Here is a 20,876-nt window from a genome sequence, read left to right on the forward strand (position 1 = left end):
CGGGAGACAGACAGACAGACAGACAGACAGACATACAGACAGACAGACAGACAGGAGACAGACAGACAGACGACAGACAGAGACAGCAGACAGACAGACAGGCAGACAGACAGACAGACAGACAGACAGACGACAGAGAGGGAAACAGACAGACAGATATGGAGACAGACAGACAGGGACAGACAGGCAGACAGGCGAGAGAAAGACTAAGTTTCCATCCACGTGTCACATGATCAACATGGGACATCACATGATCACTATGGGACCAATCACATGATCAACATGGACAAACATCACATGATCACTATGGGACAACATCACATGATCACTATGGGACAACACCACATGATCACTATGGGACAACATCACATGATCACTATGGGACAACATCACATGATCAACATGGGACAACATCATGATCAACATGGGACAACATCACATGATCACTATGGGACAACATCACATGATCAACATGGGACAACATCACATGATCAACATGGGACAACATCACATGATCACTATGGGACAACATCACATGATCAACATGGGACAACATCACATGAGACTATGGGACAACATCACATGATCACTATGGGACAACATCACATGATCAACATGGGACATCACATGATCAACATGGACAACATCACATGATCAACATGGGACATGGGAATCACATATCACTATGGGACAACATCACATGATAACATGGGACAAACATCACATGATCACTACTATGGGACAACATCACATGATCACTATGGGACAACATCACATGATCACTATGGGACAACATCACATGATCACTATGGGACAACATCACATGATCACTATGGGACAGGCTCCATAGAGCTCATGCTCCAGCTGATAGGACATATCGAGCTATAATAAGAAAACAACAACGCTATCAACATGTCGCTATGACGGGGACATTAACTACAACTTCTTCTTCTTGCGGCAGGTTTTAACCATAAAATGACCTAAAACTTGATCAACTCATCATTTATTCAGCAAATAAAGTTTCATCAGCGTTTACCACAGAAGAAGAATATCATCATCAAGATAAAATCTCATGAGACCAACGTTTCCTTTGAGTTGAGATTCATCAAATTAATTAAATTTGATGTTTCCATGAAGCATTTTTCATCGATATCACTTAATTCAAATAAAAATGTGTGGATGGACCAGAGCTTGAGAGACAGAGAGACAGACTGACTGATTATAAAACCTGTGTGTCTTTTGCAGACCATTCCTGCCTCTTCAGGTGTTTGGTAACCATGACAACCACCTGTCTGGGCTTAACCTGTGGGATGTGAGGTGCAGAGGAACTTCCTGTGTGCCACACCATGCCCCCCCTCCTCCTGCTGCTGCTACCGGCGCTGGCCCGCTGTCAGAGCGCCGGCCCGTTCGACGAGTGTCGCTCTCTGCGCGGCTCGGAGGCGGGGCCGGGCTGGGAGTTCTTCCCCTGCCAGCCCCCCTCCGCGAACATGAAGGAAGTCATGCAGATCAGAGTCGACCCCCCAGGAATCACCTGCGGAAACCCACCGGAGAGGTTCTGCACACTGGTGAGACTCTGAACACATCACCAGAACACACCTGAACACACCAGAACACACTGGGTTAGGGTTAGGGTTGATGGGTTAGGGTTAGGAGTGAGAGAACCCTAACCCATCAACCCTAACCCATCAACCCTAACCCATCAACCCTAACCCCTAACCCAGTGTCCGTGGGTTAGGTTTGGGCGCTGCGAGGGACACGGGCACAAGTGGACCACTGGTGTGAGTAAAACACTTTAAAAACCTTAAATTATATAAAAGCTGTTTAATAGAAGGCCAAATGTTCAGAGCAGGGGAAATAAAACTTCAAATACCCTAACCCTAACCCTGTGTCAGTGGGTTAAGGTTACCCTAACCCATCAACCTTAACCCTAATCCCAGTGTCAGGGTGTCCCTAACCCTAACCCCTTGTCAGGGTAACCCTAAACCATCCACCCCAACATTGTTGATGGTTGGGTATTCATTTGTTAAAATATGTCATGTACAATTATGAAGCTGGTTCAGAAATTATTCATGAAATGTACATAATTCTAATTTTTACAATACAATCATTCTTTTTGTTGTATTTAGCATTTGAGTCTAGAATAGAGGGTTTTATATCCTGTATCAGAAATGTTCAATACATTTCAAGAGGTAAACAGGAAGTCATGAGCCCAGCAACGTCATGGATACAATCATCCCATCATGCACCTGGTTCTGCCCAAGCCAGTGTCAGAAAACATGATGACTGACACGGTAATCAATATTTTATGTACAAAAATGAAGGTTTCTGCCGTCAATCATCTCCTGGCCCCTCAGATTCCTCTGTGACCCGGACCATCAGCTTGGCCACCCCCTTACCCAGGGTCCTGCTGTCTGTCTAATTGTTCCTTTGGGGGGGTTGGGACCCTCAGGTGGGACACCCCCTTACCCAGGGTCCTGCTGTCTGTCTAATTGTTCCATTGGGGGGTCGGGACCCTCAGGTTGGACACCCCCTTACCCAGGATCCAGCTGTCTATCTAATTGTTCCTTTGGGGGGTCGGGACCCTCAGGTTGGACGCCCCCTTACCCAGGGTCCTGCTGTCTGTCTAATTGTTCCTTTGGGGGGTTGGGAACCTCAGGTTGGACCCCCCTTACCCAGGGTCCTGCTGTCTGTCTAATTGTTCCTTTGGGGGGTCGGGACCCTCAGGTTGGACACCCCCTTACCCAGGATCCAGATGTCTGTCTAATTGTTCCTTTGGGGGGTTGGGACCCTCAGGTTGGACACCCCCTTACCCAGGGTCCTGCTGTCTGTCTAATTGTTCCTTTGGGGGGTTGGGACCCTCAGGTTGGACACCCCCTTACCCAGGGTCCTGCTGTCTGTCTAATTGTTCCTTTGGGGGATCGGGACCCTCAGGTTGGACACCCCCTTACCCAGGATCCAGCTGTCTGTCTAATTGTTCCTTTGGGGGGTCGGGACCCTCAGGTTGGACACCCCCTTACCCAGGATCCAGCTGTCTGTCTAATTGTTCCTTTGGGGGGTCGGGACCCTCAGGTTGGACACCCCCTTACCCAGGATCTAGCTGTCTGTCTAATTGTTCCTTTGGGGGGTCGGGACCCTCAGGTTGGACACCCCCTTACCCAGGATCCAGCTGTCTGTCTAATTGTTCCTTTGGGGGTCCGGACCCTCAGGTTGGACACCCCCTTACCCAGGATCCAGCTGTCTGTCTAATTGTTCCTTTGGGGGGTCGGGACCCTCAGGTTGGACACCCCCTTACCCAGGATCCAGCTGTCTGTCTAATTGTTCCTTTGGGGGGTCGGGACCCTCAGGTTGGACACCCCCTTACCCAGGATCCAGCTGTCTGTCTAATTGTTCCTTTGGGGGGTCGGGACCCTCAGGTTGGACACCCCCTTACCCAGGATCCAGCTGTCTGTCTAATTGTTCCTTTGGGGGGTCGGGACCCTCAGGTTGTACACCCCCTTACCCAGGATCCAGCTGTCTGTCTAATTGTTCCTTTGGGGGGTCGGGACCCTCAGGTTGGACACCCCTTACCCAGGATCCAGCTGTCTGTCTAATTGTTCCTTTGGGGGGTCGGGACCCTCAGGTTGGACACCCCCTTACCCAGGATCCAGCTGTCTGTCTAATTGTTCCTTTGGGGGGTCGGGACCCTCAGGTTGGACACCCCCTTACCCAGGATCCAGCTGTCTGTCTAATTGTTCCTTTGGGGGGTCGGGACCCTCAGGTTGTACACCCCCTTACCCAGGATCCAGCTGTCTGTCTAATTGTTCCTTTGGGGGGTCGGGACCCTCAGGTTGGACACCCCTTACCCAGGATCCAGCTGTCTGTCTAATTGTTCCTTTGGGGGGTCGGGACCCTCAGGTTGGACACCCCCTTACCCAGGATCCAGCTGTCTGTCTAATTGTTCCTTTGGGGGGTCGGGACCCTCAGGTTGGACACCCCTTACCCAGGATCCAGCTGTCTGTCTAATTGTTCCTTTGGGGGGTCGGGACCCTCAGGTTGGACACCCCCTTACCCAGGATCCAGCTGTCTATCTAATTGTTCCTTTGGGAAGCTCGAGTCATGTCTGAATTATTGATAAATGTACCAGTTGTATAGAAGGGTCATTATGGACCTAGATGTGAAATTATTTATTAGGAATAACCCTTGAGAAGTAGCATCTAATTTCTTTTTTTGGGGGGGGGGGGGGGTCTTAAAGCTAAGAAAATACATTCACAACAAGACAATTATAATGAATAGATAAATAGACAATTAACAAACAACTTAAGGGGACCTAAAAAAATAGAAATAAAAGAAATCCATCACAAACACACTGACAGACAAAAGACAAAAAATCCATCACATCCAACACAGCTTGTATTAAATAACGAGAAGAGACATGTTACACTGCTGAAAACAGCATCGCTAAAGATAAGTACATTTCATTTACATTCAAATTAAGTTTCACCTCCCAATGTCTTTACATATATCCAAAGAAATACATTAGATAGATATTTCTTTAGATATTTCTTTAGATATATCTTTAGACATATCTTTATATATCTTTGCTTATACATTTATCTTTAGATATATCTTTGCTTATACATTTATCTTTAGATATTTCTTTAAACATATCTTTTATATATCTTTGCTTATACATACAGTACATCTTTAGATATATCTTTACACATATCTTTTGTATATCTTTGCTTATACATATATCTTTAGATATATCTTTACTGTATGTGGAATGGAGAAGAACAGATGCTCAGTGTCTCTAAGGCTATGTGACGATCGATAAACAATCACGTGTTGTTTCAGATAAAATGGGCAGATTAAACAAATGCATTAAAGTGTAAATTGTAATTTCCCCATAGGGGATCAATAAGAAGTAAGATTTAAAAATGTAAATTAAAATAAACTGCAACCAGTGAAACTGACATCGAGCATTTAGTGAAAGAAGATTCAACGACTGATAATCTGACAACGATGCGTCCTGATTGGACACCTCATAATAAATCTATTATAGACACTATTGGAAATCAAATTCAAAGGTTTGAGACTGGCTTCAGCTGTGTTTTGAGAAACAACATCCGCATCATCAATGATAGGCAAAAATAACTCAGTTATAATCGTTAATCTGATCTGTTTGGAGCAATATAACACTCTTAAACTACAGTTTATTATTTCACAATATAATTAATATGAGGTCTGAAAGTAAGTTGGGAGTGGAGCTAAAGACCCAGATATAATCTAGAGGTGCACCATCCAGACATCTAACATCAAAAGAGTTATTTTGCTTATGGAGTGCAGACCTAGGGGCAAAAAGAATTCAAAGCATGATATAAGACTTCTTTTATTAAATAGGGGCAGATTAGAAGGTAACCATGTTCAAATACTATTGAAATCAAATTAAATCTCAGATATTTATTGTTTAGATAAATACATAACTGTGTCATCTGCATATACAGTAGATGAATCTGGCAGTCTAAGCATATTCTGTAAATAAATATATAAATTCCCTGTTTCTAGTGTATAAAGAGATATGTTTCTAGTGTATAAAGAGATAAGTGTCTAGTGTATAAAGAGATATGTTTCTAGTGTATAAAGAGATATGTTTCTAGTGTATAAAGAGATATGTTTCTAGTGTATAAAGAGATATGTATGTGTATGTGTATAAACAGATAAGTTTCTATATCTATATATCTATATATATTCTATATCTATGTATATTACTATAACTCCTTATAACTGATTATTGAGATGTTGATATAGACACTGAACAGAGTTCGGAGTGAGCTACGTTCAGAGAGCTGATCCCAGCAGCCGTCCTGTGTCTGTGGCAGGTGGTAGCTGCACTAAACGGGTTAACCTCTGACACACTGATAGGATTAACAGCAGTAGTAATCCATCACACACTGCACATGTATGTTACTGGGACACACACACACACACACACATGTTCATCCACACACACACACACACACCACACCACACACACACACACAGTTTCACACACACATACTCATATACAGAGACACACACACACACTCATAAAAAGAGAAACACAGACACATGCACATACAGTCTCACACTGCCACACACACACAAATTACACTCTGTTGTTATAACACACATTACACAAAGGCCTGAACTACACACACATGTCCTATACATGCACTATTGGAGAGATGTCAGAATGGGGGGGTGGGGGGCACATGCTCAGGTCCTATACATGCACTAATGGACAGATGTCAGCGTGGGGGGGGGGTACATGGAAAGGCGCCCCAAGCAGTTGGGGGTTCAGTGCTCTGCTCAAGAGCACCTTGGCCGTGCCCAGGAGGTAAACTGGCACCTCTACATCTACCGGTCCACCACCATACCTTGGTTTGTGCGTGGACTTGAACCAGCGACCCTCCGTGTACCCTCCCAACTCCATATGGTCTGGGCTCCTGCACCCCCATATGTCACCTTACCTACTTTGCTCCCATCAGAGCTACTATGTCTACTATCAATGTCAATACAGGTCAGAACCAAATGACTCATGGGTGCTTTTGTTCAGGGAGGACAGTGTCCAAAATTATGAGGCAGGATTCCTCACACATCCAACCCATGAACCTGAAATATGTTTACAAACATCCGCCATCTTTCCCACAGAACCTTTAAATCCTTCTGAACTCTGTGTTGTGTTGGTTATGCAGGACAACCCGTACCTGTGCAGCGATGAGTGTGACGCGTCCAGCCCTGACCTGTCTCACCCTCCTCAGCTGATGGGAGATAGGGAGAGGGGGGGGCTCATCACCTACTGGCAGACGGTCACTTGGTCCAGGTATCCTGAGCCGCTATTGGCCAACATCACGCTGTCCTGGAACAAGAGTCTGGAGGTGGTCGATGACATCGTCGTCACCTTCGAGTACGGCCGGCCAACCAGCATGGTGCTGGAGAAATCTATGGACAAAGGTGAACGCTCCACAAACAATATTAAATTAAGTTAACTGTTGACACAATATAGATACATGGTTACACCTCATTATCTCTTAGGGTTAGGGGTTTGGGGTTAAGGGTTAGGGGTTAGGGTTAGGGGTTAGGGTTAAGGTTAGCCTCTCTGTGTGTACTTCGTCCACAACAATTGCAACAATCAGTCCCAAAACATCCCAGTTAGAGAGGAAATTATTTTTAAATCTTTACAATCTTTACGATCATCAGCCTAGTGGCCCTGCACTGTATACAGCATAGTGGGCCAATGGTTAGCCCTGTACAGCATAGTGGCCCAATGGTTAGTATTGTACAGCCTGGTGTTCCAATGGTTAGCACTGTACAGCATAGTGGGCCAATGGTTAGCACTGTACAGCATAGTGGGCCAATGGTTAGTACTGTACAGCATAGTGGTCCAATGGTTAGTACTGTACAGCATAGGGGTCCAATGGTTAGTACTGTACAGCATAGGGGTCCAATGGTTAGTACTGTACAGCATAGTGGTCCAATGGTAAGTACTGTACAGCATAGTGGTCCAATGGTTAGTACTGTACAGCATAGTGGTCCAATGGTTAGCCCTGTACAGCATGGTGGTCCAATGGTTAGCACTGTACAGCATAGTGGGTCAATGGTTAGCCCTGTACAGCATAGTGGCCCAATGGTTAGTATTGTACAGCCTGGTGTTCCAATGGTTAGCACTGTACAGCATAGTGGGCCAATGGTTAGCCCTGTACAGCATAGTGGCCCAATGGTTAGTATTGTACAGCCTGGTGTTCCAATGGTTAGTACTGTACAGCATAGTGGTCCAATGGTTAGCACTGTACAGCCTGGTGGCCCAGTGGTTAGCACTGTGTAGCATAGTGGTCCAATGGTTAGTATTGTACAGCCTGGTGTTCCAATGGTTAGCCCTGTACAGCATAGTGGGCCAATGGTTAGCCCTGTACAGCATAGTGGGTCAATGGTTAGCCCTGTACAGCATAGTGGCCCAATGGTTAGTATTGTACAGCCTGGTGTTCCAATGGTTAGCCCTGTACAGCATAGTGGGCCAATGGTTAGCCCTGTACAGCATAGTGGCCTAATGGTTAGCCCTGTAAAACATATGACCCAATGGTTAGCAATGTACAACATAGTGGCCCAATGGTTAGTACTGAGTAGCATAGTGGCCCAATGGTTAGCACTGTACAGCATAGTGGTCCAATGATTAGTACTGTACAGCCTGGTGGCTCAGTGGTTAGCACTGTGTAGCATAATTGCCTAATGGTTAGCACTGTACAGCCTGGTGGCCCAATGGTTAGCATTGTTGCCTCACAGCAAAATGGTTCTGGGTTTGAATCCAGGTCATTCTGTGTGGAGTTTGTATGTTATCCGCATGTTAGCATGGGTTTCCCGTGGGTGCTCCCATTTCCCACATCATCAAAAACATGTACTAGGTTTTACAGTCAGTACTAGCTTCTTCAGTCAGCACCAGGTTCTCCAGTCAGTAACAAGTTCTCCAGTCAGATCCCTTGATCAAGGCACTGGCTAAGATCTGGAGTTGGTCCCCGGGTGCTGTGATTGGCTTTCCACTGATGGGTTAAATGCAGAGAATGAATTTCGCTACCTTTATGTGACAGTAGAGTACCTTTACCTTCTTTCTAAAGACATTCTCAGCGTGTAGCTCGCTAGCTCGAAGTATGTTGTTGTTTTCCAAAGAGAACGGAAACAGAGAGAGGACGGAGAGGGACAAAGGCGGACATTCTGAAAAAGTTTGTTGATCCAGACTAGGTAGCATCTACAGCATTTTGGGTATTGTGTGGTACTAAGATCATTAAGGAATAGAGACTGTTATTATCCGGGTTTTTTGTTCCAGGTGGAACATGGCAGCCATATCAGTACTACGCTGATGACTGTCTGGAGGCGTTCGGTATGTCTCCCAAACGGGTCTCTGATCTAGCACCGAGCAACTTAACCCGGGTCATCTGCACCGAGCAGTACTCGCGCTGGGTTGGCGCCAAGGTGGGTAACTGGTCATACTGGGAACATATTGATCCCTCGATATATACTTTCAATAGATTAATCAAGAAGTTACATTTTTCAATTCAGTTCAAAAATATAGCGCCAAATCAGAACAGCAGGAATCTCCCAGGTGTTTCATAAAGAGCAGGTCTAGACCGGACTTTAGAATGTTATTTATCTAGAGAGACAAGACTACGGGGGCGAGAGACCAAGGGGAGAGAGACCACAAGACTACGGGGGTGAGAGACCAAGGGGAGAGAGACCACAAGACTACGGGGGCAAGAGAGCACGGGGAGAGAGACCACAAGACTACGGGGGGGAGAGAGCACGGGGAGAGAGAACACAACACTCCGGGAAAGGGTTGAGTTAGTAACGTTTATCATTAATGTGATAAGTTTGCAGACAGATGAAGAGTAGGAGGAGGAGAGAGGTGCATCATGGGAAGTCCCCCACCAATCTAGGCCTAAAGCAGTGTAACTAATGGCTGGTTCAGGACTCTCCTAAGGCGACCCTTACTGTAAAACAATGTTAGACAATAGGAAAGGTGTCCTGTTCCTGAATAGCTGAGTGTGAGTGTTGGACCAACAGGAGGAGAAGCTGGTGGTGTTCGAGGTGCGCGCTCGGTTTGGGGTATTTGCAGGTCCGAAGCTGATCAACATGCACGCCCTGTACACCCGAATGGAGACCATGAAGGGTCTGAGAGACTTCTTTACCTTCACCAACCTCCGCCTGAGACTCCTCCGCCCAGCACTGGGAGGGACATACGTCCAGAGAGACAACCTGCTGAAGTACTTCTACGCTGTTTCAAACATTGATGTTCCAGCCAGGTATCCAGCAAAGCCTCTGATCATTTTGGTTTTATTTAATGGTTAATTGAAGCTATAAAAACAGGCTGAAACCTCATGATTGGAAATTGGGATTGACTCCTGATTTGTGGGGCAGGTGTATGTGCCGGACTTGTGGTGGTTTCACCGCCAGATTACTACTGCACAGACTTTGGCTCCGAAAGTTCAAGATTAGTGGGATACAGTCTGTGATTTACATTGTTCTGTAGATGCTAGATCACACCCGATACACGTGTGGACGTCAACGCGTTAAAACTGTTCTCGACTGCATCAACACAGATTGCAGGGTTAGTCTCTTATGCCCAGACCTTCCTCCCTTTATTACAGGGTTAGGGTTAGGGTTAAGATACCCCAACCCATCATTACAGCTGAAGACAGGTTAGGAAACTCTAACCTCTAACCTGTCATCTACCTCAGGTTTCAGACGCTGGGAGACCATCTAAGCTTTTTGTTTGGGAAATATTGAACCCTGATTCCCTAATGGTAATGTGTGTGTGTACGTGTGTGTATGCACGTGTGTGTGTGTGTGTGTACATGTGTGTACGTGTGTGTGTTTCCTGCAGATGTAAGTGTAACCAGCATGCGTCTCAGTGTGTGTTACGGGATGTGACGCTGCAGTGTGAATGCGACCACAACACAAGTGGACAGGACTGTCAGCGCTGCAGACAAGGGTTCAAATCCCGCAGCTGGAGACCGGGGTCATACCTGCCGCTGCCCAGAGGCTCCGCCAACACCTGTATGTACCTGAACACACACATTGAACACTTGAACACATACGCCAACACCTGTATGTACCTGAACACACACTGAACTCATCCTGTACCTAAACTCATCCTATACCTGAACTCATCCTTTACCTGAACTCATCCTGTACCTGAACTCATCCTGTACCTGAACTCATCATGTAACTAGCTTGCTTCCTGCTTCTAACAGTGCAGACGCTTTTGCTGCTTGCTCCTGCCTCTGCTTGCATATTTTTGCTAATAATCTTGCTTTTCCTCTGAGAGAAACTATGAGCAGCGGCTCTTGGATACTCATAAATCACTGGACTACACATTTTTTGTAGACACAGTAGGCTATTGCCATATTTTAACATTTTTCTGCGTCAGTGTGGCCTACCAATAGATCAAGCCTGTCCAACAGTGACTGTAGCTAAAGCTAATTAGCAGCAAGATGCCTCCTTTCTCCGTGGATGACTACTACAAACTCCTTCAGAAGATTGCACTTCTGGAAACCAAGGTTCACCGATTAGAAGTGAATGTGGAAGTGAACGGATCTTCTGGAAATGACACCACCTTACCATGGACCCAGAACAATGGACAAAAGCATGCTAACACGCGGCTAATTAGCAAGAACAAAGCTACAAAGAAACAGGAGGGCTGTAGAACGGGTAACAAATCAACAAGTGGTAGTCCTCCCTGGAACTCTAGACTAGACTAAATCATTCTCCTGGGAAATGGGAGGACGACTAACGGGCAGGGCACAGCGCCCTGAGATTTGTGATATGACCGGCTGGCCTGCATTATCATCCGGGTAGAGCGCCTCTTCAACCCCTGTACCTAGTAGGACACAGCCGTGGACAGCTGCAAAAGGGAAAATAAGCAACAAAATGTCCCCCCAACAACCTGGTGTGCAACTGGATAACAGATTTGCTCCTCTGCTGCAGGACGCTGGACAGTCATCTGATGACCGGGACTGCGTCTCATCGCCACACAGCAGGGTAAGGACTGAGAGCAATTCAAAAAGTGAAAAGCTAACAACTGGGCCTCAAACCCTGATTGTGGGTGACTCTGCTATAAAAGATTTAAAAAGCAGTAAAAACACCAAAATACTCTGTTTTCCCAAAGACACGGTGTCTGACTTTACCCAAAAATCCCAGCTATCATAGCAGAACACCCGACTGTGAAGAACATTATTCTGCATATAGGGTCACATGATGTTGTAAAGCAACAGTCTGAATTGCTGAAACTGGACTTTAAGGAACTGCTGGACACCGTCAGCTCTCTAAACGCAGATGTGTTTATCAGTGGTCCTATACCGTCAGTCAGAAGAGGAGATGAGAGATTCAGCCGACTGTTGGCACTAAACAAATGGCTTTCAACTGAATGTACCGTCCACTCTCTGCAGTTCATTGACAATTTAAACATTTTCTGGGAGCGCAGACATCTTTTTAAAGCAGATAGACTTTCCCTTAACAACCCAGGAGTAAAGCTGTTCACCTCCAATCTACTTTACTTTTTGCGCTACACATCTGCTCCCTCTGCCAAGGTCACAAGACAAGACGAATCAAAACAAAAGGAAGACACAACAAAGTGTGGCAGTGATCCACCACAGCCCCCACCTGAGCAAAGACTTGACCCTGGGATACCACAGAGCAGAGATACGAAACCTCAACTCCTCTTTTCACCCGTCCAGCACCCCTCTAACCCCCTTACCAACCCCGAACCCTTTGAGGAGCCATCGCTGTCTCCACTCACCCTTTCCCCTCTTTCCCCTACCCCCATGTTGGAGTTCACTGACCACATGAATCACCTGGTAGATGTTGGAACCAAATATACCCCCCTTCCTTCCCCCATCGCTCAACCTCTGGCAAAAGTAAAATGCCAAGCACCTCTGCCAAAATGTCAGCAAACTCCCTCCCCCCAGACTGTAAGGACGCCTGTGTGCTAAATCCAGCAAGCAGTACCTGATATGTGCCGGGCCTTGGCTGCAGGACTAGTGATACTAATGACTCTTTCCAAGACAAGCCCGGGCCCTGTGGATTCAATTCTTCCTCAATTTATGTTGTGATAGGTAATAGGAAAAGAATGGTGAATAAACACTTAACTGCAAACTTAGCAAATCTGGCCTCCATTCCTCGTCAGCTACAGCCTGTCCCAAAAAATGAGAACACACTAACACTAGCCTTACTAAACGTCAGGTCTTTGGCAGGAAAATCATTTTTAATCAATGATTTTATTATCAATCACAATCTAGATGTGATGTTTTTAACTGAAACCTGGTTAGACCATAATAACAGCGCTGCTGGTCTCATCGAGTCTGCCCCCCTAACTTCAGTTTTATGAGTGAGAATAGAGTGAATAAGAAAGGAGGTGGAGTCGCCATTTTGTTTAATGACTCATTCCACTGTACGCAAATATGTTATGGAAATTTTGCTTCTTTTGAATATGTTGCTCTTCAGTTAAGATCTTCCCCTCAAGCGATGTTTCTAAATATCTACAGGCCACCTAAATATTCTGCAACCTTCATTGATGACTTCACTGAACTGCTGTCTATAATCTGGATTAACTCTGATTGTGTAATCATTGCGGGTGATTTTAACATTCATGTTGACCCCCCAGGACAGGGGGACCAAAGAACTGGGTTGTGTTTTTGAGAACTATGGACTGACTCAGCATGTGACAGAGCCCACGCACAATAAGGGGCACACTCTGGACCTGATAGTCTCCAAGGGTCTGAACATTTCCAAGGTTGTGGTGACTGACGTTGCTCTCTCTGATCATTCCTGTGTTTTCTTTAGCGGCACTATCTCTGTGCCCAAAAGTGTCCAAACAAAGATAATCAGAGAACGGTATATCACTGAAAACACCAGTGAAACATTTATTCAGCTTTTCTCCTCCACACCCGCCCTCTCTGGGCTCTCAGTCACTGAGCTTGGAGATAATTTCAACTGTAAGATTACAAATGTTATTGATGCCATTGCTCCCACTAAGGTCAAAGTTGTCTCTGGTAAGAAAAGATCTCCATGGAGACATGTCCTACTGGTGAGAACAGAAAAAAGAGAGTGTAGGAAAGCTGAACGAAGGTGGTGAAAAACAAATCTCCTGGTCCATTATAACACCTATAAAGAGAGACTTCACATTTATAATTTGGAATGCAAGAAGGTCCTTCTTCTCTGATATTATCTCTAGAAACAATAATAATTCACGTGCTTTGTTTGCTACTGTCGATAGATTAACAAACCCTCCAGGACCAGTAGCATCTGGACTTAGGTTAACAAACCCTCCAGGACCAGTAGCATCTGGACTTAGGTTAACAAACCCTCCAGGACCAGTAGCATCTGAACTTTTATCTACCAAGGCCCGCAATGACTTTGCCTCCTTCTTCAAAGACAAAATTCAGAAGATTAGACAAACAGTCGTGCCTCCATAACAAGTCCAAGACATGTGTTGTCAGTGTTCAAGCAAAACTTGTTCCAATATGACAGAATTTCATATAATCAACCATGAAAACCTGGAGGACATTATACAACATCTGAAAACTTCCTCTTGTTGTCTTGATATTCTACCAGCGGGACTTTTCAAAAATGTTTCCAATTGTTTGACTTCTGATCTTCTACAGATTGTGAACACATCTCTTCTTTCAGGTATCTTTCCACAGGCCCTGAAAACTGCAGTAATCAAGCCACTCTTAAAAAAGAACAATCTAGACACATTACTAATGAGCAACTATAGGCCAATATCAAACCTTCCGTTTTTAAGTAAAATCATTGAAAAAGCAGTTTTTCAACAACTCAACCATTTCTTGTCACTAAACAACAGTTTTGATATCTTTCAGTCGGGTTTCCGACCACACCACAGCACTGAAACGGCTCTTGTCAAAGTCTTTAATGACATCCACCTTAACACAGATAATGGCAAAATTTTAGTCTTAGTATTACTTGATCTCAGTGCTGCATTTGACACGGTCGACCACGACATACTACTAGACCGATTGGAAAACTGGGTCGGCCTTTCTGGCTTATTACTAAACTGGTTTGAATCCTACCTAAAGAATAGGGATTACTTTGTGACAATAGGTAATTATACATCTGAACATATAAATATGACGTGTGGAGTTCCCCAAGGCTCTATTCTGGGGCCTCTTCTGTTTAACATCTACATGCTTCCACTGGCCCAGATTATGGAGAACAACAAAATAAGTTACCATAGTTATGCGGACGACACACAAATTTACATAACCTTATTGCCAGGGGACTATAGTCCAATACAAAAACTGACTAAGTGCATCGAACAAATTAACGACTGGATGTGCCAGAACTTTCTGAAATTAAATGAAGGAAAAACTGAGGTGGTTGTTTTTGGAGCAAAAGAGGAACGATTAAAAGTCTGCGCTCAGCTTCAAACAACAATGTTAAAAACAACAGACAAAGCCAGAAATCTTGGTGTAGTCATGGACTCAGACCTGAATTTTAACAGCCACATTAAGACAATTACAAAGTCAGCCTACTATCACCTAAAGAACGTATCAAGGGTTAAAGGACTTATGTGTCAACAGGACTTGGAAAAACTGGTCCATGCTTTCATCTTCAGTAGACTTGACTAATGCAACGGGGTCTTTACAGGTCTCCCTAAAAAATCAATCAGACAGCTACAGCTGATTCAGAACGCTGCTGCTCGAGTCCTCACTAAGACCAAGAGACTGGATCACATCACTCCAGTCCTCACTAAGACCAAGAGACTGGATCACATCACTCCAGTCCTCACTAAGACCAAGAGACTGGATCACATCACTCCAGTCCTCACTAAGACCAAGAGACTGGATCACATCGCTCCAGTCCTTACTAAGACCAAGAGACTGGATCACATCACTCCCGTCCTCACTAAGACCAAGAAACTGGATCACATCGCTCCAGTCCTCACTAACACCAAGAGACTGGATCACATCACTCCAGTCCTCACTAAGACCAAGAGACTGGATCACATCACTCCAGTCCTCACTAAGACCAAGAGACTGGATCACATCACTCCAGTCCTCACTAAGACCAAGAGACTGGATCACATCACTCCAGTTCTGAAGTCTTTACACTGGCTTCCTGTGTCTCAAAGAATTGATTTCAAAGTACTCTTGCTAGTTTATAAATCCCTTAACGGTTTAGGTCCAAAATACATTTCTGATCTGCTACTACACTATGACCCCCCCAGACCTCTCAGGTCATCTGGGACAGGTCTACTTTCTGTCCCCAGAGTCAGAACTAAACAGGGTGAAGCAGCTTTCAGTTTCTATGCTCCTCATATCTGGAACAAACTCCCAGAAACCTGCAGATCCGCTGCTACTCTCAGTTCTTTAAATCAAGGCTGAAGACCTTTCTTTTTGATGCTGCCTTTCTTTAAATGACTGCTCATTTCTTTAAATTTCTTATGCTACACTGTAACTTTTATTCTTGTGTTTTATGTGTCCTAATGTTTCTATGTTGTTTTTAACTGTCTACTCATGTGTTTTATTAATTTTTAATGCTTATGATTTTTAACTGTTTGTACCTGTGTTTTATCTGTTTAACTGATTTTGTGTAAAGCACTTTGAATTGCCCTGTTGCTGAAATGTGCTCTAATAAAGCTGCCTTGCCTTGCCTTGAACTCATCCTTTACCTGAACTCATCCTTTACCTGAACTCATCCTTTACCTGAACTCATCCTTTACCTGAACTCATCCTGTACCTGAACTCATCCTTTACCTGAACTCATCCTTTACCTGAACTCATCCTTTACCTGAACTCATCCTTTACCTGAACTCATCCTGTACCTGAACTCATCCTGTACCTGAACTCATCCTTTACCTGAACTCATCCTGTACCTGAACTCATCCTTTACCTGAACTCATCCTGTACCTGAACTCATCCTTTACCTGAACTCATCCTTTACCTGAACTCATCCTGTACCTGAACTCATCCTGTACCTGAACTCATCCTGTACCTGAACTAATCCTGTACCTGAACTCATCCTGTACCTGAACTCATCCTTTACCTGAACTCATCCTGTACCTGAACTCATCCTGTACCTGAACTCATCCTGTACCTGAACTCATCCTGTACCTGAACTCATATGAAGAAAACAATTCCAAGTTATATTGTTTTGTCTTTTCCAGGTGAGGCAGCAGAAACAGCAGACAGTAAGTACTGTTGTACTGTTCACCTGTTCCCCTGTTCACCTCACAATGTTTCCACTCACAATGTTGCATCATGGGATATAGTACTAGTGAAGTGAAGAATCACAGCAGGTTTAGTTAGCTAGTTAGTCAGTCAGTTATTTAGGAACTTTATTGTAAATTGTGTGGTTTTGGCTGTACATCACTAACATAATATATTATAATAAATATAAATAATATATAAATATAAATATATAAAACACGTGCTGACCACCAGCATTCATTAAATTAATTAAATTAAAATAGGAAAACAGCAAGCTGAAACACTGACAGATGGTGCATGTTTATCTGTAAATCACTTCACACACACACACACACACACCACACACACACACCACACACCACACACACACACACACACACACACACAACACACACAGTCGCTACCATGGCAATCAGATGTTTCCAAGATGCCTCAAACTGTCCAACAGGGACAATAGGTCAATTTCATCCCCAGAGGTCCAATAGGGATCGAGTAGATCAATCCACACAGCTGGTCAGATATGAACACAACGACTCTACGGCGCCATTTTCTCCCATTCCCTTTAGCCAATCAGAGGTCCTCTCCCATTCCCTTTAACAGCCAATCAGAGCTCCTCTCCTATTCCCTTTAACAGCCAATCAGAGGTCCTCTCCTATTCCCTTTAACAGCCAATCAGAGCTCCTCTCCCATTCCCTTTAGCCAATCAGAGGTCCTCTCCTATTGCCTTTCACAGCCATTCAGAGTTCCTCTCCAATTCCCTTTAACAGCCAATCAGAGCTCCTCTCCTATTCCCTTTAACAGCCAATCAGAGGTCCCTTTAACAGCCAGGCGTACAGGTTGTACTGGGTGCAAGATAGGACCCATACAGTCAGAGACTCATAAAGTCCTCCCCCCCTTTTGATTTCCACCCTGGGAACTTATATCAGTGAAGATGTGTTCGGTAGTAAACGGGATCCTGTTGGAATTGAAGCCATCTGATGTTTGTGGGTTTTATAAGATCATTTAGCCGTAAACCTTTCTGTGAACTGTTGAAGTCTGAATGTCCTGCAGAGCCTTGACTCAGGAAGGATACGCTGAGATTCACTAAAGAGACTCTTCTTCCCTGACAGCGGCTGGTGACTCTGACTCAGCAACATCTGATAGACCCCCTGCCTCATCAACTCAAACTACCACTACTACTACTGAAAGTACTACTACTGCTCCCATACCTGAATATACCACCGCTACTGACACTATTACGACTTCTGATGCTCCTATACCTGAATATACCACAGCTACTGACACTATTACAACTTCTGATGCTCCTATACCTGAATATACCACAGCTACTGACACTATTACGACTTCTGATGCTCCTATACCTGAATATACCACAGCTACTGACATTATTACGACTTCTGATGCTCCTTTAACTGAATATACCACCCCTACTGACATTATTACGACTTCTGATGCTCCTATACCTGAATATAACACAGCTACTGACATTATTACAACTTCAACAATTTTAACTGAATATACACCCCTATCAACACTTTAGACACTTCCACTACCGACGTTACTATGACTACAGACAGTTTTACAACTACTTTCACGTACATGTTGACTTCTGAATCAGCTTTTACAAGCACAGCGAGTTTATCTGCTGTCACAAATACAGCCAGTACTTCTTCTACTACTGACACATTGAGTATTACTTCTGCTGAAACAAGTGAAACTAGCACTGTGTTCGATGAAGACAGTGTTCTTACTTTTAGCACCATGACAGAAACTAGGTCTACAACTTACTTTGTTGGTACAGACGATGCTGAGGACTCTCTCAAAGCTGGTGTAGAGTCTACGACTACAAACATGGACACAGTTTTTAGTACTTCGGACTCTAATCTGTTTCTAGACTTTAGCAGTTCAGCAGACCTATTTCCATCCAGAAGTCCAACTCCAGGGAACGGAGACACTCTGTGCAAACCAGTTCCCCCAATACCAGACACCACCCCTCCCAGTACCACTGTTAGCACCTCCAGCTACACCGCTGTCCCAGACCGCAGCACTGACTATGGGGTGTCTGTTTCTGACTCCACCACCTCACCAGACAACACAGACTCCACCCTCTCATGGACTGGTCTCATCTTACCTTCTGATGGGCCGACAACATCAACCAGGGCTCCAACAACAACAACCCCCCCAGAAATACCCCTGACCAGCGACAGGGCGATATCTGGAAATACCGACCCAACCAACCAGGCTGGAGATGCTCTACCCACAGCAGGAGCTGACACAACTTCTCCTGATGTTCTTCCAGAGCCTCCGATCAGTGCTCCACTTCCTGATCTACCTGCTCCAGATGAAGCCATTCCAGATATTCCTCCTCTGGATGAACCTCCACCAGATGAAGGTCTTTCTAATGAATCTTCTCTGGATATACCTTATCCTAATATTCCTTCATCTAATATATCTTTTCTGGATGCACCTTTCCCTGATGTACCTTCTCCCAATGTACTTCCTCCAGATCGTCCTCTCCCTGATATATTTCGTCCAGATGTTTCTTTCCCTGGTATATCGCCTTTGGGTGTTCCTCTCCCTGAAATATCTCGTCCAAATGTTCCTCTCCCTGAGATATCTCCCCCAGATATTCCTCTTCCTGATATGTCCCCTCCAGATGTTCCTAAACCTGATGTACTTTATCCTGATCTCCCTCCTCCAGGTGGAGCCTTTCCAGATAAAGCACCTGATGAACCTCTGGGAGTTTCACCTCCAGATGTACCTCAACCTGATGAAGGTCCTTCCAATGTACCTTCCTCTGATCTCCCTCCGCTAGATGTATTTTCTCCTATTGTTCCTCCTACAGATGTTCCTCCGGAAGTGCCCTCCTCTAGGACTCTAGATATTCTGATAGATTTACCTCCTCCTGATGATCTTCTGGATGCCCCACCTCCAGATAAAGTTGATGTATCCCCTCCAGATGTTCCTCCTGCTGATATATTTCTTCCTAATGTTACTCCATCAAATGTTGCTCTCCCTGATTTACCTTCTTCTGATCTACCTCCTGTAGATGTAGACCTTCCCTCTACTAATGTTTCTCCAGGTGTTCCTCCAGAAGCGCCTTCCTCAAGGATGCCAGATACCTTGATAGATGTCCCTCCTCCAGATCTACTTCCCTCTGATATATCTCTGGAAGTACCTCTCCCTGATCTACCGTCTCCTAATGTTCCTCCCTCTGATGTAACACGTCCAGATGTTCCTCTCCCTGATATATCTCTTCTTGAAGTACCTTTCCTTGATATTTCATCTCCAGATGTTCCTCTGCCTGATATTTATCTTCCAGATGTTCCGCTCCCTAATATATCTCCTACAGTTGTTCCTCCCTCTGATATATCTCTTCTGGAAGTACCTCTCCCTGATCTACCATCTCCTAATGTTCCGTTCTCTGATATATCTCCTCCAGAAGTTCCTCCCTCTGATATATCTCTTCTAGATGTTCCTCTCCCTGATATATCTCTTCCAGATGTTCCACTCCCGGATATATCTCCTCCAGAAGTTCCTCCCTCTGATATATCTCTTCTAGATGTTCCTCTCCCTGATATATCTCGTCCAGATGTTCCTCCCTCTGATATATCTCTTTTGGAAGTACCTCTCCCTGATCTACCCTCTCCTGATGTTCCTCCTTCAGACGTTCCTTCAGAAGCGCCCTCCTCTAGGACTCCAGATATCATGATAGATGTCCCTCTTGTCGAGAAACCGCCTACAGATATTCCTTCCCCTGACGTACCTCCTCCTGATGCTCCTGTAGAGATCTTGTTGCCTCTTTCTGAAGGACTAGACCCACGCTCCGACAACTCAGATCCGTCTTACCCTGCTGAGGATTTGGCCCCAGTGGACTTTAGCTTCCCGTCTCCGGGTGATCCATATTCAGCTGATCGTGTACCAGATTCTGGACCAGATTATAGACAGGTGCCTGTTGGTGATCCTGGGAACCTTCCAAATAATTCCCGTGGATCTGTGGATATTCCTGGATCCAATTCAGAGGACTCTGGACTGGATTCTGTGTCAGCCGAGCTAGATGCAGAGGAAGCAGTAAGAGGTGGAATGGAATCAGTAAATGATCCAGGAATCGTTCTTCTGCAGCTCCGATGGAAGCAAGTCTTC

The 20,876-nt window shown here is 44.9% G+C and overlaps 1 protein-coding gene across 5 annotated transcripts; it reads left to right on the top strand.

Moving 5' to 3' along the window:
• Window positions 1-1,245: 1,245 nt before the first annotated feature.
• On the top strand, window positions 1,246-20,870 carry LOC116679333 (netrin-G2; the record flags this gene model as incomplete). 5 transcript variants are annotated; one of them, XM_032508997.1, is given in 10 exon segments in its annotated part: window positions 1,246-1,565; window positions 6,714-6,972; window positions 8,837-8,982; window positions 9,571-9,809; window positions 10,391-10,563; window positions 16,691-16,714; window positions 17,843-18,168; window positions 18,267-19,125; window positions 19,435-19,523; window positions 20,091-20,870. In XM_032508997.1, coding segments are annotated over 10 exon segments (3,114 nt in total), but the record flags the coding sequence as incomplete, so codon positions are not given.
• Window positions 20,871-20,876: the final 6 nt, after the last annotated feature.

This window comes from Etheostoma spectabile, unplaced genomic scaffold (assembly GCF_008692095.1).
Source record: "Etheostoma spectabile isolate EspeVRDwgs_2016 unplaced genomic scaffold, UIUC_Espe_1.0 scaffold00010588, whole genome shotgun sequence".
In the NCBI taxonomy this organism is placed as follows: domain Eukaryota; kingdom Metazoa; phylum Chordata; class Actinopteri; order Perciformes; family Percidae; genus Etheostoma; species Etheostoma spectabile.